Source organism: Xyrauchen texanus, chromosome 38 (assembly GCF_025860055.1).
Source record: "Xyrauchen texanus isolate HMW12.3.18 chromosome 38, RBS_HiC_50CHRs, whole genome shotgun sequence".
NCBI classification, from domain to species: Eukaryota; Metazoa; Chordata; class Actinopteri; order Cypriniformes; family Catostomidae; genus Xyrauchen; species Xyrauchen texanus.
Window position 1 is genome coordinate 30,027,035 of NC_068313.1, and position 24,211 is coordinate 30,051,245.

General features: G+C 42.6%; 1 protein-coding gene across 15 annotated transcripts in view; it reads right to left on the reverse strand.

Moving 5' to 3' along the window:
* Positions 1 to 24,211, reverse strand: part of LOC127631731 (MDS1 and EVI1 complex locus protein EVI1-A-like) — a 193,097-nt gene that overhangs the window by 14,982 nt on the left and 153,904 nt on the right. For 4 of the 15 annotated variants that reach the window (XM_052110002.1, XM_052109999.1, XM_052109995.1 and 1 more), the window contains exons 3-9: positions 19,735 to 19,851; positions 14,391 to 14,493; positions 14,061 to 14,307; positions 12,014 to 12,161; positions 11,661 to 11,841; positions 2,159 to 3,560; positions 1,532 to 1,622 (exon numbers count right to left, since the gene is read on the reverse strand). In XM_052110002.1, the coding sequence (XP_051965962.1) occupies positions 1,532 to 1,622; positions 2,159 to 3,560; positions 11,661 to 11,841; positions 12,014 to 12,161; positions 14,061 to 14,307; positions 14,391 to 14,493; positions 19,735 to 19,851 (2,289 nt within the window). Of the gene's footprint in view, positions 1 to 1,531; positions 1,623 to 2,158; positions 3,561 to 11,660; positions 11,842 to 12,013; positions 12,162 to 14,060; positions 14,308 to 14,390; positions 14,494 to 19,734; positions 19,852 to 21,525; positions 22,496 to 24,211 lie in introns of those variants that run through there. The other 11 variants (XM_052110009.1, XM_052110004.1, XM_052110005.1 and 8 more) reach the window with 7 other exon arrangements.

Below are 24,211 nucleotides of genomic sequence, written 5' to 3' on the forward strand. Positions count from 1 at the left end.
AAAAGGATGCTGATAGGTCACCTTGTTAGGCAGTGTGTCAGGGACATGTGGATATTATCATGCATAGACACAAAGCATACACGGGGATCAACCCAATGAAACAGCTCATAAAAGACTGTCCTGGAACAGCCAATAAAACACTACACCATCTAGTGTCTGTGTGTGTCTTTAAGGGCCAATATATATGTGTGGGTTTGTATGAGAACTTATGAGTAAATCTGATCACACACACACACAGGCATGCACGCATGCACACACACACACACACACACACACACACACACACACACACACACACAAAACCACTGACATAGAGCAGACAGGTTACTGAATACACACAAACTAATGAGGTCACTTAGACACTCTAGCACTTGCAGTTCTGCACTCTGACAAATTCACTCAATCCAGATGCACAAATCACATATATCATAGAGATTTACAATAAACATACACACACACTCTCACACACTCCATCCAAGAATGGGGGTTCTTGTCTGGCAGTTTTACAGGGTATCATATTGTGACATCATAATCAAAGACACCCACACAGAGACATGTCACAAAGTTCCCACCCCTTCTAAATCCCACATCTGGAGCTGATCATTTGCAACTGCACAGAGGAACAGGGGAGTCACTATGCTAATGCTAAAACTCTAGGGCTCAAAAAGGATACTGACAACTATTAAGTAAATCATAGTGTTACTTTGTCAATACTGGAAATTGCATTCAATTGGACACATAATGTTATGTCAGCATTTAAAATTGCTTTGAATTTGGTTGATATGCTGAACTGATTTAAAGTTGCTGTGAGCGATATCTGCAGCACTAGTGGTGGAAAAATGAACTGCAAAATGAAGGACTGTTTCCTAATCATGCCTCTCATATGCTATTGTTTGAAAAAAACAAACAAAAACAGGTAGTCCCACTCAAAACTCGCAACATTGGCAGAAAGCTGTATCAAAGCCCCTTTAAGGCAAGCCATTTCACTCGCCAGCTATGTTCGTAACGCTTCCAGGCAGATATTTTCTGGGTCTCTATTGGATACAAGTGGGATGCAAGTACAGCTCCTATATACTTGAATGGGGAAAGATGTTTGAACAGTCACAACTCTACTTTAAATGCAGGTCCATCTTGTCATTGCTGTCAGTTACTCTAATTCAACAAAGGCCAAATGTTCATAAACGTAAACATTTAGGCTTGAGATTATAGGATTTGAGGTATTGGTAATTGTAAAAAAATTATGATTGACATTGATTTCTGGAACAATATTGTGCATTACGTTTTCTGTGGGAAACTGGTGGGAACTTAAGAATTGTGTTACACTACAGTATAACTGATGAAAAATCTTTCAAACTGGTCACTGTGCACATCCTTTTTTATTAGCATTTGAGTCTGGAATGGCAAACCAGAGCAGCACACAAAGCAATTGAAAATTGGGTAATGATTTGTGCAGGACTGTGGGGATACTGTGAGAGACTGTGTTAAAATAAAATGTTAGATAGCATTGGGAAAAAGTTCTGGCAAATCTCACCTGTGGGTGGAATAAAAATCCGGGAGCTGGTCGCATGTACTTGTCCTTTAGGACTTCGAAGGGATCATTCATCTTTCTCTTCTCAACCCTGCTGATGTTAAACTTCTATCAGTTCTCAGGGTAAGTTTAACCAGACTACACTCTAAATCCAAAAGTATGAGGACACTCAAACCCCACACCCATATGTGTTTGAAAATTTTATTTCAAAATCAGTGTCAAAATTGATAGGGTTCTACCTAACAGTTCCCAGTCTTCTGGGAAGGCTTTCCACTGGATGTTGGAACAAGGCTGCAGTCATTTTCTCCCATTTAGATACAAGAGCATCAGCGAAGTCAGGCACTGATGCTGGGCGATGAGGCCTGGCTTGCAGTCAGTGTTCCAATACATACCAATGGTGTTCAGTAGGGTTCAGGTATAGTTTGTCTACACCAGACTCAGTAAATCATTTCTTTATGGACCTCAATTATTTCTAGAATTTCATTGCAAGCATTAGCATTAGGATTTGTCTTCACTGGAATCAATGGGCCTAGCCACATTAAACAGAAGGTGTCCACATACTTTTGGCCATGTAGTGTATGTTTTTCTACAATTACTGTTTTAGTAGGAAGGACTTGTGATTGACAATACCTGTAAATAGGATCCATGAAGAAAGGGGTGGGTCTCGCATGCTGGAGGGAGGGGTCGGCCTTGGGTGGCTCTGGTTCCACCCTCTCCTCACCGAAGATGGGGTTCTTTCTTAACTCCTCCCCTCTCGCACTCTTGCCTCGATTTCGCCCACCAAGACTTAGGTCCAATGGCTGGTCCTGATTGGCTGATTGTACGTGGGAGGCTTCCAGTTTCAACGAAGTACAAGTGAAGGCAAGACGCTCTTCCTTACGCTTGGTGGTGAGGTCAAAAGGTGATTCTGCGTTTCTGTCTTTAGGTTTTTTAGCCACAATTGGAGGGCTTTCTGGCTCCCCCTTGTGGCCTGGAGGTCTAAGTTGCTCTCTCTCAGGAAAGGGATAGACAGAAGGAGAGAAGGCAGGAAAGAAAGAGAGAGGGAACATGGAAGGATATGGAAGTGCCCCAACTTTTTTGTCTTGCAGGCCTGCAAGTCCAGCAGAACCAAAGTATTTTTCTGCAATGGAAGCAATGGCCTTGATTGAGTCATTAACAGCACCAGAAACAGCAGTGTGCTCGTCCAAAGATGGCTGGATGAGCCCCGGTGTCGGGAAGTCTTTTCCATTACCAGTGTTGCTATTAACACTGGAACTGATAAGAGTTGGGCTCTGGGCATCATTGAACCCACTAGACTTCCTTTTTGGTCCTTTCCCATTTTCCCGCACTCGCACCCGTTCCCGATCACTCTCGGCTTCACTGTCCAATTCTGATCCTGAAGTGCTCTCCAGCTCACTCCCGCTGGGAGTACTGACATCATCCAGATCGCTACTCTCTGATTGGTCGCTCATCTTCCCACTCTGCCGTGGCTTGGAGACGGATCCTTCTCTCTGATGCTCTATACCCTCTCCCTCCCCATTAAAAGAGTCCTTACGGAAACTCTTCAAGAAGTCATGTGACCCAGAAATGGGTGAAGACAGCAGTGGACTCTTCTGAAGTTCTGTGGTTTGAGGGCCATTAATTGGCGATGTGGATGGGATTAGAGGGGGACGGTGGTAAAGTCCTGATGGGAATAGTCCTGGAAAACTGAATGGAAATGCTGGAGGGGCTGCTGGGAATGTCAACCCACCATGGTGTCGGTTTGTCCCAAAATAGTCTGCTAAACCAGGACTCCCATGGCTCATTCCAGCCAGTGTCGACTTGTCCAGGCCAGAGGTACCAGAGAGTGCCATGCCCTGGGCAAATAACCCTCCTGCGGCGGCAGCGAAATGATTTTTACCCTCGCAGAAGCGCCGATGTTTGTTTAGGGAGGATGTGGTGCTGAACATCTGGCCACAGTCTTTACATTTGATCTGCGTGCGACAATCTGCATGCATACGCTTGTGGCGGCACAGATTTGAGAATTGTGTATATGATTTGTGGCAGACCTCGCCTAAAGACAGTGAGACATGTACACACAGCATAAGAAGACTTGTATATTTTAGCATGTCACACACACATATACACACATGTACACACATCCAAACAAACAAAAATGCACAATAAGCAAGGATGGGAGATACAAGAATGCAATGTCATACACAGGTGCACACAAACACAAACAGACAGACAGGGACAGCACAATGGCTCTATTTTAAGCGTGAGAAGGAAACAGATTTGAATGAATCCTCTCCTGTAGGCCCGTTCCCATGGACCAAGCGACATCTCTGTCTATCACACACACACACATACACACACACACTCACATATTACATACACATCTTGATCTGCCTTACTAAAGTATTGAAAAATTGCATTATTTCATCTAATTTATAAACACATGACTTGTATTACATAATACTGGGATATGTACATTAATCATAAAGCCAGAGGAGGATGGGCTCCTCCAGTACAATTTGGTTTCTCTCAAAGTATTTTCTTCAATAGCTAAACTTCTTACTGGAGGTTTTTCCTTGCCACAATCACACTTGGAATGCTCAGTGCTTAAAGACATTAAGGCTTGATTATTTTGTAAAGCTGCTTTGAAACGATGTATATTGTGAAAAGCGCTGTACAAATTTAAAATATATTGACATGTCACATACTTACAAAGCAAATACTATCCTATCTACTAACACACCATCTAGTCGTCAAACAATGTTGGTAGAACACATGATTGATCCCAAACGACTGTTTTCATGTCATTGCCCACACACTCTGTCCTTACAGCAGTTTACACAGTGAAATCACTAACACACACACTGTGAATGTGATAAAATCACTCTACACATTTCAAATCCAACACCTCTAGTGTGAAATGAAGCCTTTGAACTACCAACACTTCTCATCATAATCACAAAATCTTTTGCAAATGTGATGTTTTCCAAATTTATGGAAGTTGAAGGGATTGTTAGAGAGTGTAGTGGGGTAGTTTGCTAATCCCTGTTGGATTGCATAAAGTGTGAGGTACAGTATGAGAGGATGTTCAACCGCAGGATGTGTTTATATAGTCAGTCACTCACAGAGGCTCTGATTAAGAGATGAGGTGTAAATATTAGTGCAAGAAGAGAGGATGACTTAAGTGTGCCTTAAAGTCGTTTTTTTCTTTTTGGAACTTAAACATGAAGGCACCATATAACCATGTACTGTGGTTTCCAAAAGTCTGAGATCACACTGAAATTCTATTCAATTTGACTTTATTTAAACTTAGAAATAAACAAGGTTTTAGAATTTGGACAAAAATATTTAAGATTCTCCACTATTTCTTTATCACTTTTCAAATATGCAAAATTGTGACATTAACCATGTTAACTCCTTTGTATAACAGGTTACAAATATGTGGAGTCCATTCCAGCTTGTGTACATACTGTCGTTAAAAAACAAGGAGGAAATTCATGTTGATTTTTTGTGTGTGATGGAAGATCTATGAGAGATTGTTTGTCAGGTCTTAATATACTGTAACTAAATATTATAAACACATTCCACAGTGGTACAATTAATTATTACTACTGTGTGTGTGTGTGTGTGTGTGTGTGTGTGTGTGTGTGCTGTATTATCACTTTGTGGGACAAATGTCCCCATAAGGATAGTAAAACCGAATTTTGACCTTGTGGGGACATTTGTCAGTCCCCATGAGGAAACACATAAATCATACTAAATTATGTTTTTGAAAGGTAAAATGCAGAAAGTTTTCTGTGAGGGTTAGGTTTAGGGTAGGGTTAGGTTTAGGGATAGAATATAAAGTTTGTACAGTATAAAAACCATTATGTCTATGGAAAGTCCCCATAAAACATGGAAACACAACATGTGTGTGTGTGTGTGTGTGTGTGTGTGTGTGTGTAAGAGTGATCTCTTTTAGATTAATTAGTAATATTTGGCATATGCAGATTGTTACGAATGGGCAGCGAAGGCAGACGAGGAGATGCGGATCCAAGTGCAGTTCAGCTTTATTGACAAAACGAACAAAGCAGGTACACGGAAAACATGGGAACAAAGGAAAAACCCTCAATGGGGAAATAAACACAAGACTGAGGAAAACGGACAGGGAACACATACCAGGCTAACAACATTCACAAACATTCAACGACTGACAGAGACTGAACAAACAGACAGGGTTTAAATACAAAAACATGGGACAAAGGGGCCAATGAACAAACAGAACACAAACTAGATGACAAGGTGATTAACAGAAACCAAAGGCAAATTAACAAGGGCAGGTGAAAACAATGACAGAGAACACGAACGCTAACAAGGAGACTATGGAGTTAAACAAGGGACAAAAGTGAAAACTAAGGAGTGCAAAAGTGACAAAAATGGCAAACAAAAGGGCAACAGTGAAACAAGACAAGGTATACATAACAGAGCCCCCCCTCAAAGGATCGGATTCCAGACGATCCTAAAGAAAAAAACCAAGGACATAAACTCACAAAAAACAAAATGAGGGCACCGGGGCAGACAGGCAGACCAGGGGGGCACAAGAGCAAGAGGGCAGTCCAAGGGGCACAGAGGGCAGGCAGGAAGTCCAAGGGGGCAACGAGTGGCAGACAGGCAGTCCAGGGGGATCAAGATTGGCAGACAGGCAGTCCAAGAAGGCCGAGAGGACAGGCAAGCAGTCTATGGGGGCACAAAGGGACAGGTTTAGGGGGCCAGGGAGGTATCGACCGGGCAGGGACAGGTTTAGATGGCCCGGGGGCTGGCCATAAGGCAAGGGCCGGCTCAGGGGGCCTAGGAGGAGGCCACAGGATAGAGGCCGGTTTTGGTGGCCTGGGAGATGGCTGTGAGCCAAGGGCCGGTTCAGGGGACCTGGGACGTGGCCACAGGACAGAGGCCGGATTTGGTGGCCTAGGAGATGGCCATGGGGCAAGGACCGGTTCAGGAGGTCTGGGAGCTGGCCTCAGGGCAAGGACAGGTTCAGGAGGCTTGGGGCCTGGCCGCAGGGCAAGGACAGGTGCAGGAGGTCTGGGAGCTGACCTCAGGGCAAGGACGGGCTCAGGTGGCCTGGGAGCTGGCCACAGGGCAAGGATAGGTTCAGGTGGTCTGGGAGCTGGCCATAGGGCAAGGACAGGTTCAGGTGGTCTGGGAGCTGGCCACAGGGCAAGGATAGGTTCAGGTGGTCTGGGGGCTGGCCACTGGACAGGGGCCGGGTCAGGAGGCCTGGGAGGAGGCCACAGGTCAGGAACAGGGTCAGGGGCCCTGGGAGGAGGCCACAGGACAGGGGCCGATCAGGAGGCCTGGGAGGAGGCCACAGGACAGGGGCCAGGTCAGGAGGCCTGGAAGGCTCTGAGGACGGAGCTGAGGAAAGCTCAGGAGGTGGAGCCGAGGAAGGCTCAGGAGGCGGAGCCGTAGGAGGCTCAGGAGGCTTTGGCGGCGGAGCCGTAGGAGGCTCAGGAGGCGGAGCCATAGGAGACTCGGGAGGCGGAGCCGTAGGAGACTCGGGAGGCGGAGCCGTAGGAGACTCGGGAGGCTCAGGTGGTGGAGCCGTGGGAGGCTCAGGAGGCCTTGGGGGCGGAGCCGTAGGAGGCTCTGCAGGCAGAGCCGTAGGAGGCTCGGGAGGCGGAGCCGTAGGAGGATCACGAGGCTCTGGGGGCGGAGCCGTAGGAGGCTCTGGAGGCGGAGCCGTAGGAGGCTCGGGAGGTGGAGCCGTAGGAGGCTCGGGAGGTGGAGCCGTAGGAGGCTCGGGAGGCTTGAGAGGCGGAGCCCTGAAAGGCTTGAGAGGCAGAGCCCTGGAAGGCTCGAGAGGCTTGAGGGGCGGAGCCCTAGAAGACTCGAGTGACTTGAGGGGCGGAGACCTGGGAGGCTCGGGAGGTAGAGCCGTAGGAGGCTGAGCCATAGGAGGCGGAGCTCTGGAAAGCTCGAGAGAAGCCCTGGAAGACTCGGTAGGCGAAGCTCTGGGAAGCTCGGAAGGCGAAGCTCTGGAAAGCTCGGGAGGCTCGGAAGGCGGAGCTCTGGAAAGCTCGGAAGGCGGAGCTCTGGAAAGCTCGGGAGGCTCGGAAGGCGGAGCTCTGGAAAGTTCGGGAGGTGGAGCTCTGGAAAGCTCGGGAGGCGGAGCTCTGGAAAGCTCGAGAGGAGCCCTGGAAGACTCGGTAGGCAAAGCTCTGGGAAGCTCGGAAGGCGGAGCTCTGGGAAGCTCGGAAGGCGGAGCTCTGGGAAGCTCGAGAGGAGCCCTGGAAGACTCGGTAGGCGAAGCTCTGGGAAGCTCGGAAGGCGGAGCTCTGGGAAGATCGGATGACGCTGGTTCTGGGACGGTCTTGGCTAATGGCGCTGGCTCTTGGACGGTCATGGCTACTGGCTCTGGCTCTTGGACGGTCATGGCTACTAGCTCTGGCTCTTGGATGGTCATGTCTACTGGCGCTGGCTCAGGGACGTCGAGGCTACAGGCGCTGGCTCATGGACGGTCGAGGCTACAGGCGCTGGCTCGGGGACGGTCGAGGCTACAGGCGCTGGCTCGGGGACGGTCGAGGCTACAGGCGCTGACTCGGGGACGGTCGAGGCTACAGGCGCTGGCTCGGGGACGGTCGAGGCTACAGGCGCTGGCTCGGGGACGGTCGAGGCTACAGGCGCTGGCTCGGGGACGGTCGAGGCTACAGGCGCTGGCTCACTGACCTCTGAGGCGACAGGCTCGCTCACAGTGACATGCGTAGGCGCAGGCTCACTCACGGTGACATGCGTAGGCGCAGGCTCGCTCTCAGTGACATGCATAGGCTTGCTCACAGTGAAATGCATAGGCGCTGGCTCGCTCACCGTAACAGACGTGGGCACTGGCTCGCTCACAGTGAAAGGCGTGGGCTCTGGCTCGAAGACCGGGGCAGGCGTGGGCCGGAGGGCGGAATCCCGTCTTCTCTCCCTCCTCCGGCAGACGAAGAGGGTCGCGCTGGCTCGTGGAAGGCAACTGACGTGAGGGTGACCACGTCTGTTACGGTGAGCGAGCCAGCGCCTACGCATGTCACTGTGAGCGAGCCTATGCATGTCACTGTGAGCGAGCCTGCGCCTACGCATGTCACCGTGAGCGAGCCTGCGCCTACGCATGTCACCGTGAGCGAGCCTGTCACCTTGACAGGTGGAGTTGGTGTTACAGGGGGCGCCGGGGGTGGCTGAAGAGACTCCACTGTGGACGGTGAGGAAGGGTCCTTCTCAGCAGCGCGTGGAGGGTCCAGTCAGGCGTCGCCGGTGGTAGCCGCTCCTTCAGTGCGGGGTGCAGATTGCCCCTGAAGAAGACCACCAGAGAGGAGTCCGGGAAATCCGAAATACTCGCCAGCTTAAGGAAGTCGCGGATGTGGTCCTCTATAGGGCAGTCTTCTTGTTGCAAGCAGAGCAGGTGGTAGTTTGCTCGCTGAACCGCTGGATCCATAGTTGGTCTATCGTTCTGTTACGAATGGGCAGCGAAGGCAGACGAGGAGATGCGGATCCAAGTGCAGTTCAGCTTTATTGACAAAACGAACAGCAGGTACACGGAAAACACGGGAACAAAGGAAAAACCCTCAATGGGGAAATAAACACAAGACTGAGGAAAACGGGCAGGGAACACATACCAGGCTAACAACATTCACAAACATTCAACGACTGACAGAGACTGAACAAACAGACAGGGTTTAAATACAAAAACATGGGACAAAGGGGCCAATGAACAAACAGAACACAAACTAGATGACAAGGTGATTAACAGAAACCAAAGGCAAATTAACAAGGGCAGGTGAAAACAATGACAGAGAACACAAACGCTAACAAGGAGACTATGGAGTTAAACAAGGGACAAAAGTGAAAACTAAGGAGTGCAAAAGTGACAGAAATGGCAAACAAAAGGGCAACGGTGAAACAAGACAAGGTATACATAACGCAGATTTCAGTTAAAAGTGAAGTGTGTCATTTTCTCAACGTGGAAATACTTTCTCCTATCCTAGTTTAATATGTAGAGACAATTACTGTAAAATTAAGCTATTCGTAGAGCTATCATACATAGCAACATTGGTTCAATCAATGGCGTAAGTTTGGGGTGGGGCCATCTGTTTACGACTAATGGAAGACCAGGTTCGGGAAACCAGTTTGAAAACAGTAATCATATTCAATTCCGTTTGGTGACGTTAGTGGCAAAGAAATTACAAACTTTAGCTTTAATAGCTGCAAAAAAATGAAAATGTACACAAACAAATACTTGCAGAAATATTTGTAAGTGTATGTGTGTCTATATGTATGCCATGTGAGACGATGTGTCTGTGCAGTGTTTACGTGTGTGTTATTATAAGGTCATTAAGTGTAGTTAGCAGTGCTTTTTTAAATGCTGATTGCTGTAAATGGTGCTGTGTTAGTCTCTGTTCAGGCAGGGCTGCATGTGGTAGTGATTTGCTTGGAATGGCCAGAGTTAGCAAGCTAGTTACTGTCTGTTTCAGGGTGGGGGGGCAGTGTCTACATAAACTGTGTGGGATCAGCACTACAAGGGTCAGTGCATAAAGTTCAATCGGGCAAAGTTCAGAGGTCATAGTACAGTTTAAATCGTTATGGGGCATGTGAGGTCCTTATGCAGGATGAGATTAAGCTCTAAGGTCATAGTTCATGCATTGAAATCAAGAGTGCAGAGCTGGTGTACTGATATGTATTGTATGGAAATTTAGGGTAAACATTCAGGGTGTGTTCCAAGGTCAGTTTGTGATTTAGTGGTCAAAATAAGACAGTTGACATGAGTTGACAGAGGTGACATGATCATGAGAATGTTTTGCGAGATGTAGATGAATATGCAAATACAATACATGCAGAGGCAATGGCATTTACTCTAGAACTGACCCATTGTGCTGAGTGTTCAAATGTCTTGATAAAAGAGTTAGGTGTTGGTTCCAAAGTCAAGTTTAGGGTTAGGGTTAACAAAAGTCTAATCTCTCCACAGATCAGAAACTTAAGCATACACATTCTCACAAACTTACGCACATATAAACACAAAGCCAATACATTGGGTATCAAACATTACTGCCTGTAGAAAAAAGGTTATGCAAAGGAACACAATATAACTGATTTGAAAAACGCAGTCTATTGATAATCATTCCTACATGTGGAGAATAAACAGTACACCCAAAAACAGGTTCATGACTACACAGAGTGACAATTACTGGGCAAAAAAAATGTGCATTGTGAATGAATAGACAGTGCTCGAATTGAGGCATTAGGGACCTCCCCATAAGAAATATATTTTGACATAGGGGCGTTTACAATTTTATGAATTCGTACTTGTCAGTGTTATCTTTATAAATTCTAAATAAATGGTGTTTTTTATATTTTACGGGGGGTCCCTAATGCCTTATGGGGGTTACCCCCCCCCCCAAAGTCTATTTTGTTATGTCTTATGGGGGGGAGTAACCCCAATAAGGCATTAGGGACCCCCCATACAATATAAAAGAAATGCAGTGGGGGGGGGCAGCAACCGGCCAACAACCTTTAGGGACTCCCATAAGACTGGAATCAATTCGAGCACAGCGAATAGACAGGTAAAAACAATGGTATTGTCAAGTTTTTATTATAAAATTCATGCTACGTTAAAACAGAAGTTATGGGTAATAGACAGATCTGGCATCAACATGCGGGAGAGCTCCACCAGTTTTTAAAAAACAATAAGCTTGAGAATGTGTTCCCCCAAGATTAAAACTTGAACCAAATGTTTTAAAAAATGAGCATCAGTTAACACCTACACTTCTCTCATAAGTCAAATATTTGCCGTAAATTTTGAAAAATTATAGGAAAATGGATGTTTCTAGAATTTATAATGTATAATATCATAACAAGATTCTAGAGAGCACCCTCCACTTTTTCCCACCAAACTTTAACACTTTGAGACAGACTTTTGGTGGGAAAATGGGAAAGGAGCTCTCCAGAATTTAGAATATAAAAGCTTCTCCCACCAGAACTCTCTCTCTCAAATAGTAAAGTTTTGGGTGGACTTTTAAAATAGTACAGAGGAGTGGGTCTTTCTAGAATCCAGAATGTAGAATATTGATTCTAGAGAGCAAAAAAGTTCAGTGGAGCTCTCCAGCTCTGCGGTGTGGTGTTCAGAGTAGAAAGCATGCAGACTTACATATGAAGGGTCTGAGTGACTTACATATGAAGGGCTTGACGGAGGAGTGGATGTGTTTGTGTTGTTTAAGGCCCGAGGAGGTGGCAAAGGTTTTTCCACAGTCAGGGCAAGCATGAGCTCGTGCCCCCACGTGCTGAGAGCGGATGTGCCTCTGTAAGTTACTGGGGTCTGTGAACACCTGCTGGGTAAAGAGAGAGAGCAGGAGATAGAGTTTACATACACAGCCTACAAATATACACTGTAGTGAGATATATTACAGTTTTGGACAGGCAATAAAACAGGCAAATGATTTGGAAAATGTAAAGGTGAACTAAGAGACACAAACACAGATGCATATTTTGTCTGGACTCTACCTTTGTGCAGTTTTCACATTCATAGTGCTTGCCGCTCTCATGTGACATCTGGTGGCGAATCAGGTTTGATTTCCAGTTGAAGGCTTTTGGGCACTGATCGCACTTATACTCCCTCTCATCAGAGTGAGACAGAGAGTGAGTGTCCAGACTGAGACAAAGAGAGACAGAAATCATTATGTGAACTATTAAATATGATTGAAATGTCATTAAAGGGACAGTTCACCCAAAAATGAAAACACAATTGCAGATGTTAGGCAGAACTGGGACAGAGTTAGACACCATTCACTACTTTTGTGTTAAAAAAAGAGCACTGTCGACGTTCTCCAAATGGAACATCATGAGGACATTTGGAACGACACAAGGGTGACTAGATGATGATAGAATTTTCATTTTTGGATGAACCATCCCTTTATGGCCGGCTTCCCACTGGCCAATTTTTCCAACAGATTTTCAGCAGTAAGCGCCATTTAATGAAAGTGTTCATCCAAAAAAATGCAAATTCTCTCATCATTTACTCACCTTGCCATCGCAGATGTTTATTACTTTCTTAATTTTGCTGAACACAAACAAAGATTTTTAGAAATAATATTTCAGCTCTGTTGGTCCATGCAATGCAAGTCAACAGGGTCCAAAACTTTGAAGCTAAAAAAAGGTAATCCATAAGTCTCCAGTGGTTAAATCCATGTCTTCAGAAGTGATATGAGAGGTAATGGTGAGAAACATATAAAAAATTTAAGTTTTATTTTTAAGTTGTATGAATATTTAATGTATTATATTCCTGGGTCAATACATGTTAAGCTCAGTAGACAGCATTTGTGGCAGAATGTTGATTACCAAAAACATTTATTTTGACTTGCTGTTCCTTTTCTTTAAAAAAAGCAAAAGTCGAGGATACAGAGGCACTAACAATGGAAGTGAATGGGGGCAAATTTTTTAATGTTAAAATACTCACTTTTTCTAAAGTATAGCCACAATACAAAAAAATTCCATGTGTGTAAACATGATTTTAGTGTAATAAAATAACTTACTAACCTTTTTTTGTAAAGTTATACCCAATTTAACAACTTTGTTGCCATACAATTTAAACAACTTTACAACTCAAATAACACATAAGTTTTAAAATAAGAATTAACATGTGCTTTTATAAAATGATAAGCTTCAAATTTCTGCATTTATATCCTCCAAAACTTGGCCACATTCACTTCCATTGTAGTGCCCTACAGTAACCAAGTCAAAAAAATTTTGGGTGGTAATCAACATTATGCCACAAATGCTCCTGACTGAGCTTAACTTGTATTGAACCCAAATAAGTAATTTTTTTTTACTATAAATTCTCCTCCCTGCCCAGTAGGCGGCAATATGCAGGAAGAATGCGAATCGCCAATAAACAAAAGAAGGAGAGAAGAGTGATTTGGTGGCCCGTTTGAAAGTCGTCATTTATAGTAAAAAATTCATTGATCTGTTTCTCACCCACACCTATCAAATCTGAACAAATGGATTGAACCACTGGAGTCTTATGGACTACTTTTATGCTGCCTTTATGTGCTTTTTGAGCTTCAAAGTTTTGGACCCTGTTGAATTGTACTTTATGGACCTGAGCTGAGATATTCTTCTGAAAATCGGATACTAATTCGTTTGTGTTCTGCTGAAGAAAGAAAGTCAAACACATCTGGGATGGCTGATGTGAGAATTTTCATTTTTGAGTTAATTATTCCTTTAAGTACGCATTCAAAAATCAGAGGGCGTTAATGCCAACAAAGCAGTGTGATTGAATGTAAATCATTTTCACACTCAAGCTGCGCATGAACAAATACTTTCTCTGACAAGGGACAAATAAAAAATTAGCTTTTGCATTCACAGGCTAAAGGCACTCTATGTACTGCATACTTATTATACAGTATGTTACAGGGGAATGAGAGAGAAATATCACAGGCAATCATTTCAGAAACAACAGCTGGTAGCTGTGACACCCCTGACCCAAATCAAGATGTTTTGAGTCGGTTAGTGGTACGCTGCCTAATGTGTGCTTCCATGTGTGTATTCTTACCTCTGAGCATCAGGAAAGACCTGCTCACACTCCTTACACTCCTGTGGGGAGTGAGGTAAGTTCAGAGGATGAGTGTGTAGGTGCAGGGGGTCATGATCAGGGGCATCCCCAACACTAGGCAGACCCTGTTTGGACAACTTGAAGCCGGAGGAAGGCGGTGTACCGCATGCGTGCTTCTGATGATCCAACAGCTCCGAACCAGACTCAAAGTTTAGATCACAGTCCTCACAACGATACTGACGCTCCTCTGCAGGACAAAGATGGTGAGTTAGGAGCGAGCCTATTTATGCATGTGTATGTATGTATGTATGTGTGTATGTGGGAACTGACCGTGTATATCTGGAGCCATGGTCTCGCATGAAAACTCCTCAGCCTTCATGAACAGTAAGAGTTCTTCACCCGGCTGAACCTCTCGAACCACTCTGTAAAAGATCTACAGAAAGACACAGGTTTCACAAACTGGATGAAACAGAAAACTGTGTAAACACAACCACACGTGGGCACAGGACGTTTCAATTTCAAGGTGTGTATTTGTGTTTCCAATAGCTAAACTCTAGGTACCCAAGTATTTAAGTGCTCGGTAATGCAATGACTGATCATGAAACAACAATCAAACTCAACTTTAAAACTCTACCTTCTGATAATCACAAACATATTCTATTTTAGTGTCAAATGAATTTTTATTAGTATCAGATCCTTTTTATTTACAAAGAGGATTTTCCAAATGTCTTTATTTTATGAGAATGTGGAATCAAAATATATATATATATATATATATATATATATATATATATATATATATATATATATATAAATAAATTAATGACAATTTCAGAGGACACATTTTGATGGACAAACAATGATGGGAACCTGAGCTCGGGTGAATGTGTGTGTGTGTGTGTGTGTGTGTGTTAAAGAATCCAAATGGAGACCTATCTGTTTGACACACACACACACACACACACACACACTTCCCATGTGAACACAATAGGTAGTGGGAGAAACAGTCAGGATAGTGTTATTTTTGGCAAGCCTTGAAGGCAATAGACAGTTCACTTCCTGTTCAGACTGGTGGTTACATTTGAACATTCTTATTATGTCAAACAATCAGATAGACAAATATCACATATCCAGATTAAATGATAAAGGTATGCAAGGTGGAGACCTCTGGGAAACACCATGGTCAAGTGTTTGTGTGTGTGAATGTGTGTGTGTGTGTGTTTAAGAGACACAGCAGGCCATGGGTGACAGAGAGGGACAAAGTCCTGCTCTATTGTTTAAAAGCAGAATACAGGGAACTAGGAGAACCCTCAAGACTACATGAGAACAGAGTCTCACACACAAACACTCCAACGGCCTGTTTTGGTGCCTTCCTGCAGATCTCTGATATCTTGTACTTGAAATGTCACAACCGACCATCTCTCTCTCATGCACACACAAATACACAGACACTAAAACAAAAACAGAGAGTCAAGGGCCACAATAATATTGTGAGTATGAGACAAAGGTAGAGCTGTTCAAAGGTGGTGTGAGGGGCCGTGGGGTGAATGATATGGGCACACTCATACAACTTGTTGACTAGGTAAGCAGCGAGCCAGCCAAGCCCAGAGATCAGGAAAGCTTACTGGGCATCACTCCTGGCAACATATCCTGGGCTGTGGCCTGGTTCTTCAGTGCCAAGGGTGAGTGCCAACCTGCAAGTCTTTTCAGACACTACAAAAACGTGTGTGTTTGGTTGCGCACACACACACACATGCCCACCCACCCACACACAATTAAGTATAGAAAGAGATGGAAAATCCTTCACATTGGTTGTGAGGATTAATGTTTACAGGAAGGGTAACCACAACAGAAAGTTATATGAAAAAGAGTAAGACAGTGTGTGTGGGTTTACTTAGCAACACTTAAATGCTATCTATCTATCTATCTATCTATCTATCTATCTATCTATCTATCTATCTATCTATCTATCTATCTATCTATCTATCTATCTATCTATCTATCTGTCTGTCTGTCTGTCTGTCTGTCTGTCTGTCTGTCTGTCTGTCTGTCTGTCTGTCTGTCCATCCATCTATAATCTGTCCATCCATCCATCTATCCATCTGTCTGTCTGTCTGTCTGTCTGTCTGTCTGTCTGTCTATCTATCTATCTATCTATCTATCTATCTATCTAGCTGTCTGTCTGTCTGTCTGTCTGTCTGTCTATCTGTCTGTCTGTCTGTCTGTCTATCTGTCCATCCATCTATAATCTGTCCATCCATCCATCTATCCATCTATCCATCTGTCTGTCTGTCTGTCTGTCTGTCTGTCTGTCTGTCTATCTATCTATCTATCTATCTATCTGTCTGTCCATCTACAATCTGTCCATCCATCTGTCCATCCATCTATCCATCTGTCTGTCTGTCTGTATGTCCATCCATCTACAATCTGTCCATCCATCCGCATCCATCCATCTGTCTGTCTGTATGTATGTCTGTCCGTCTATAGATCTATCCATCCATCTATCCGTCTATCCATCAATCCGTCTGTCTGTCTGTCTGTCTATCTATCTGTCTGTCTGTATGTCTGTCCGTCTATCCATCTATCCATCCATCTATCCGTCAATCCGTCTGTCTGTCTTTGTGTCTATCTATCTATCTATTTGTCTATCTCCGTTCGTCGTCTGGCCATTACAGGTCAACTGCTTAGTGTAGGTTGCAAACTTGTAAACTTGTGGTGGCTAATAATAACAGATAGTAAAGAGTCAATTGAGTCTACCTTATACAAACACACAATGTGTCAATAAACTAGGCCTCTCCTGTACCTAAACTTCAACCGTATAGAGAATAAATATGATCCTTTGCCGATCCTTGACCCATATCAAGTCATAGAGGACAAGTCCTTAAATGTTTATTATCAGGGCTTATCGCTCTGAGACTGTTAGGTGAAAACACACACTAAAGCACACACAACCATGCCCATGGGCATTTACACTTGACTTTGAGGGCACTGAGAAGAGCACAAATTTCTGTTACCTCGAGTTCAATGACTACTGAAACAAACCACATAAGATTTTCCTCTCTTGTTTTTCAAGAAGAAAGGTCACTTTGTATACAAGCACACACACACACACACACACACACACACACACACACACACACACACACACACACACACACACATACTTACGGAGCTCGGCTCTATTGTGTAAGTGTCTATGAGAAACGGATGTTAGTCACCTGATGTCCTGATAAACAGGTCCATTAGATCCTTCATTCAGTACTATAGGAATGAAAAACACTCTTACACCGACCAACGCCTTCCACTAAACTACCCTTTTCCCTTACACACACACACACACACACACACACACACACACACACAGGATAAGGTTCTACACAATTTATGAAGTTACACTTAAAATGTTGGCGAGTGACAAGAAGTGATAATCAAATTAAGAATCTACTAATTCTATGTGTTAATTATTCTTGGTATCATCCAAACTAAGAATATTTAAAAGCTGAATAGCAACATCGATTCTGTGAGCTGTGTGCAAAATGAATCTTAATGTTCTGAATTAAGGTTGATCAAAAACTGTCTGCCATTTTTTTAAATAATTGTTCTAGGTCAGTGATTCTCAGCCAGGATGCCTTGGCAAACTTCCTCGGCGTCCACTTTTTTAAAAATTATTTAAAAATTAAATTGTACATAAATGACCAAAATGCTAATTAAAAAACACACACACACACACACACTCACACTTAAAATTTGTCCTACGACATCTAAAGTTCCTGAAACTACTGGAATCACAAAATGAATGACTTGAATATTTTCTGGGACAATGGGGGTCCTTGTAGGAAAAACAGTTGAGAACCACTTTTCTAGATAACACCTTAACGAAGAATATTTAAGCATCAATTTTAAACATCAAAGTGTTATGTGTCACAGTTATATATATAAAAGTGTCCCTTTTAAAAAACCCTTTTAAAAAGCAGCACATACCTTTACCACCCACAACCAAAATTCTCTATTCTCTCTTAAAACTGATAACAATCAATCTTTTGTATCTATCGCTCTCTGTTTTGCTGCTATAAGGAGGTGCAGTGAGATTATAAAACATGTGGGTTGCCGGAAGCCATAAAGTCTAAGCCTTACTCTTTGTTATGACAAGGTGTCATAGTTTAACAATTATGGCCCATATCATAATGCTGTGTCTGGACCGGTCCTCTTCCTCTCTCTCTCTTTCTCGCTCTCCTTGCTTCTCTTCATGCAAACCTCTAGAAAAGTAAAATATTTAGAAAACTTAGACCCCCCCAGCCATCAAGCTATCCTGCTCTATCATCATTCATGGACTGCTGGTCAAACAATAAAAAGACAGTTTAAAATGAGAAGAAGTTTGGTTTGATTCCAATTGGATTTAAATATATCATGTTTCAAAGTTCAATACATATAACATTGGCCTGCTTATCATTTTAATGCATTCTCAGCATACATCATTACACTTGAAAAGGCTGACTGGTGCTTCAAGAAGTAATTTATATCTGCAGATATGCAAATGGTAAATTGATTTTGTAATGACTGTGTTGACTGAAGAACTTATTGTGCAATTTGAATGTCCAGAAACATGCAATATATCCAAATTGATAATGACTGTTTGAACTGATTGCATGTAAGAAATTTAAAATCCAGCCCAAATAAATTTAGCTTGTCTCGGTTTAATTTATCACTCCCAATTGAATCTGGCCCAACTCAACACAATTTAACCAAATCCAGCCCAACTCTACTTAAAATCACTCCACTAGATTTCATCCAGTCACACTCAGAACAATCCAGCAACTGAATTTAAGTAATTTTGCCCTTATTTTATTCCAGTCCAACTCAGCCCAATTAAACTCAGTTTAATTCAGATCAATTTAGCTCATTTTAATTTAATCGAGCTCAGTTTGACATGTACCAGTTTAACTCAATTTGATCCATCACAATATAGCTCAATTTAACCCTTATTCAATTCAACGAACCTAACTCAGTTTGATCCAACTGAATTTAATCTGGCCAAACTCAACTCAACACAACCCAATGACACTCAATTTAATCCAGTTTATCTCAATCCAATTCGACTACTCTCAGTACTTATTCACACCAGCGCTGCACTGTTCCTCTCTTCTTCCTCTTCACATAAATCTTTTGAATCAGTGTTAAAATAAAAATCACTTAATAATGCAAACCTTACAAACTAACCTTTAAAGAAGAAAATATAAAGTAGATGATGAACATGTAAACATAAAAAATTGTGTTGTGAATAAAAACTGTGATAAGGAATATGACTCATTCTCTCTATCTCTGTCTTTCTCTCTGCTGGAGAGTCTCTTTTCCACTATTTTTCACTCAATAAGGATTCAGGAATGTGTTGTCCCTCATATCCGTGTGCAAAGATACAAAATGAATGATTATCATCATGCTTGACCAAGAGTGTGCATGTGGTTGTGTGTATTTTCCTGGTCTGTGGTCCTTCACGCTGCAGCCAAGACACAAAAGACCACAAAACAAAAACACAGTGGCACACTCAAAAACACATAGAACGAGAATGCAGAAGGAATCTGCTATTAAAGATAGCAGAAACACCTTTAAACACTTCATTTTATTGGCCATGCAGGTGCTCTGTGTGTGTGTGTGTGTGTGTGTGTTCTCTACATACCTGCTCATGTATCTGGCAGGCTGTGAGGTTGTATTGAAGAGTGAATGGAGAGATCTGGACGTGCCTTAGCCAGCTCCTGCGATCAAACACGCGCCCATCCAAACCTGTCTGCTCCGCCTGAGAGAGAGAGAGAGATAGAGAGATCAGTCTTTGATCTTGAACATTTACAGATTACTGTGCAATGACTAAAATCTCATGCCACCCACAAAGATTTAGAAAAAAGTAATGCAGACAAGTGCCAATTTCACACACACACACACACACACACACACACACACACACACACACACACACACACACACGTTGCCAACATCTTCCTTGCACACTTCACTTCTCTCCCTCTTTCACAGACTCTTCACCTTTACCTTGTGGTCTTCAAGTGACCATCACAAGCAAAAATAAACAGAACATAAACATCATCTAGAAGTTCAGCTCACTGAAGGCTGCACCATCAAGTACACATCATTGCTACAGTGATTAAACATGTCTGAGTATTTTTTCCTAATCTTATTGAAGGTGTTTGAAGGAGTACTCTTTTTTTGGAGTAACCACAATAATAGCTAGATAATACTACATCAATGATATGTATATATTAGTATTTCCAAACCTTGTGGAAAATTAATCGATCAGCAAAAAAATATATGTCATACTATTAGAAAAGTTTTTCACATTATTTAAACGCAAAAATAATAATAATATTAATAATATAATAATAATTGAATGCTTCAAAAGGTTCTACATTGCAGAGTGGCATGCAAACCAATAAAAACATTTTATGTCTACCTAATAAAAATCCCGAATTGCTTACAAAAAATATTTTGCACAGTTTAACAGTTCGCGCATTTCTACATTTTCAGCCCAAAATTCCCCAAACAAAGTAACGGGATCATCATTCACAGTGACTTCAAAACAATCCTACTAACTTTCTCTCTCTTGCTCTTTTCATGTGGAAATGAACACATCGTTTATCGCGAAAAACGGGATAAGATAACATTTGCATCATAATTGAACCCTAAACCTTTATCTAATATTTAGTCCGTGATTTATGTAGTTTACCCACCCCTTCCCAAAAAACTCCGACAACACTGATCCTTTCACATGTTTCACTGCACTTCAGACACTTGAGGGAACATTCTGAAGACTTCTAAAAAAAACCCGAGAACAAACAATTTGTGTAAAAATAATTCAAAACAAAAAGTCACAAATTATACAGGCTATGTGGTACAATTTTATTTTAATTGACTGGAAATATACTGTTAAAATAATGTTGCTTTCTTAAAGAAAAGAAAAACGCTTTTATAACCAAGCAAACTCGTAAAAGTAAAAACTTTTGTCAAATGCAGTTATTTTCGTTTTTACTGTGCATTGTCTTGTAATAACAAGCCATCTGCAAGTTCAAGTGAACAAAATTGGTTTCACTCACAAAGCAAATAAAATCTTTAGTTTAAAAAAAATTAAAAAATTAAAATAAATCAAACAAATCGCGAGACATCATTAAGAAAATAAAGTTGCGCAAACGCACTGAATAAAATTAAATAAAAAGAAGAGTTTATAAAACTTCGCTTTAACATTAAAAATGTCAAGTAGGCCTACAAAATGTGAAGACAAAGAAAACAATAAAATATCATATATTAGAGCAATTACTGGTTACGCTTCAGAGCAAAGAGCCGAAGACCTTCGTATCGATACAATTAAACAAGTTCAAAGGTGAAGGATGAATGGACTTTTATTTGTCCATTAATTCGCAGCGTGTCAGAGAGAAAAGTTGATATAAGAATATAAACCGCCTACCTTAAGAACTCCACGGAAATCTCTCTGGGAAGAATGACTCACTGAAACGGCATCAAAACGCACACAAATTCACGAATGAAGCTGATACGAGACCGCTCGGTTTGTTGTGTTTTGCGACATGTACACCGTGTCTCTTGCCGAAGAAGAAGAAGAAGAAAGAAGAAGAAGAAACAATTTGGCAAATGCCTAGAGATTTCGCCACCTCTCTCCTCTCGCTTTGCTCTTATCAAGTGGACGACACGCTAAATTTCCCCCCGGACAAAAAACTTCGTCCAACTTCAGCCTGTGCTTCCACGAATCATGCGGTTGAAAGTCTCCAGGTGTCGGTTTGTTCACTGAGCAAATGATTTTCGTTTCTTTCACTGTCGCTCTTCCTGGCATCAGATTGTGAAAGAAAGACTACGCGTAAAAAAAGAGGGACTGGAAGGATCTTCCACTATTTACGCCTGACCTGAGCGCGTAGGAGTGTCTCTGTCTGTGTGAGAGGCGCTGACTGTCCCGTTAAAGTGGATCCTCTCTTGTCCCGTGCTGTCCCATGCGAGGGAGATGCGCTGAGGAGGAGGAGAAGGTGGAGGAGGAGGAGGAGGGGGACCTGTCTCGCGTGTTCACCGTTCGGAAGTTGCACGAGGCTCCCCGCGGTAAGTTTTAAAGTGACAGAAGCGCTCGGTCGGAGAGGCGAGGTCAGCGCGAGGCCGGGACGGAGCTGCTCGTGGATAGACTACAGCCACGCACGCTGAAACCATCCAGCAATCACGAAATCAGTGGCATTTTCCCTCCTCCCCGCTTTCTTGCTCGCGGGGGAAGAACGCGAGAGAAACGAGGGAGGCTCGTGCAAGTCGAGAGCAGTGAAAGTGCACGAGGTGACCAAAGTACAACTCTGAGAGATTATTTCCTTTGAAAGTCAATTACGTATAATTGTCATAATTATATATATTTTGTTTTTTAGATTTAGCTTACTAAACAACACAAAAGGGACACTTTAATGGTCTTTGAAATAATAAAAATGTATTTCCCCCCTTTTTTTTTTTTTTCTCCTCATGCACAACACACCTGCTCCAAGCCACACAATTGACAGACCTCACGAAAAATGCATTATTTCACATAACTGTGCGCTTTAAAACAAACCTTGGCGCAGTTTTATTTTAGAACAGGAAAATAAAGAAGCATTCTACAATTGATGTGCTGCCCAACATCTCCAAATTATAATTAAATTAATTGCTAATTTTAAGTGTGCAAGAAGTCCACTAAATGTCTTGTGACTGAAGTTACTACATTCTTAAATGCTCCTGAAATTCAAAGATGAATTTTTGTTGGCCTTCTTGTTGTTATTTTGTATTTGCATTACATTTCAAAATCAAGTGAACTTCTCAGCGTCCCATGCATGTTAGAAGCGCAGTCCAGTGACGGGACTCACTGTATGATGAAGACGAATATGTCTCCCTGGCCTATCTTTGACATTAAACTCAAGGTTCAGATAATGTCCATTGTTTAATGAAATCGCAGGGCAAAAGCGGAGGAAGGACAGGAAAAATCATGTGTAAATACGGCGGCCCTCGCCAGAGATTCCCATACACCCGCGCTCCTTGAGAACCGCAAAGAGACCCCGGTCCGCCGAGCATCGATTTCCTGCCATTCCTCGACTTGTCCATTGTTGGAAGCCTTTTTAATTTAGCCATAAATTGGGAAAGCTCAAGCTATGAGCTGTTCTATTTTCTCCCTGTCAGGATGAGGGATTTGGTTTATGATGCATTGTGTATTAAATACAAGTAATCTGGGAAAGTGATTGCCTGGCCTCGCCGGGGTCTTATGGAGGCTGGTGATAGAGTCTCCTCAGCTGAATTTTTCTCAAAAGCAGGAAGCGATAGCAGATAAACAAAAGGGTATCTGCACCAAGCCAGGGGTAACACGGCGTAAGAGAGCCCCAAAGGGCAGGGGCAACTCTTGAAGTGTCATTTCACGCCTCTTTCAATAGATGGCGTACTGAGCCGAGTTTATTAAAGGAAGCAAATCTTTCCACTTTCTTCAAGAATTTAAGTTGCATTTTTTGCATTAGTGACACGTTATTTAATGTCAGAATGCAAAAAAAAAAAAAAAAAAAAAAACATACAGGCGGAATTTGAAAGGCCACAAATGTTTAATTCGATAGATTTGTGGACATTTACTTCGAGTCGTGAGACTATTATTTAGGGAGAAACACCCGCCTCTCGCTGCCTCTACAGGGAAGCGCATCAGTCAAGCGTGGAGCTGTGGAGCTACCGAGACGGGAGTCATTTCTTTTCACGGCTGCGAAATTGCAGAACGCAACGCCGTACACATTAGGCGTCAAATTGCTAGATGGAACATGAAAGATTCAGTTGTATTGCCTTCAAATAGAAAATCGCCCGAACGACCTACAATGCAGCTCAATGTTTAAACCAGATTGAATCCAATAAAATTGAATTTAATCCGACCCTTTAATGAATTTATTACATAAAATCACTATAATTTATATAGATTTTTTTTTAGTTTATTTAAACTAGGCCTACATGTTACAGCTGAGCTGACTGCATGTGCTTTGAATATTAGAATAAAATACAACATGCTTTGTAAAAAAAAAAAAAAGCATGTTTGGCAGTTCAAAGCAGGGCTCTCAATGTTTATCATTTTGTATTCGATCATGAAAGCCTTCAAAGGCATTTTTAAATAT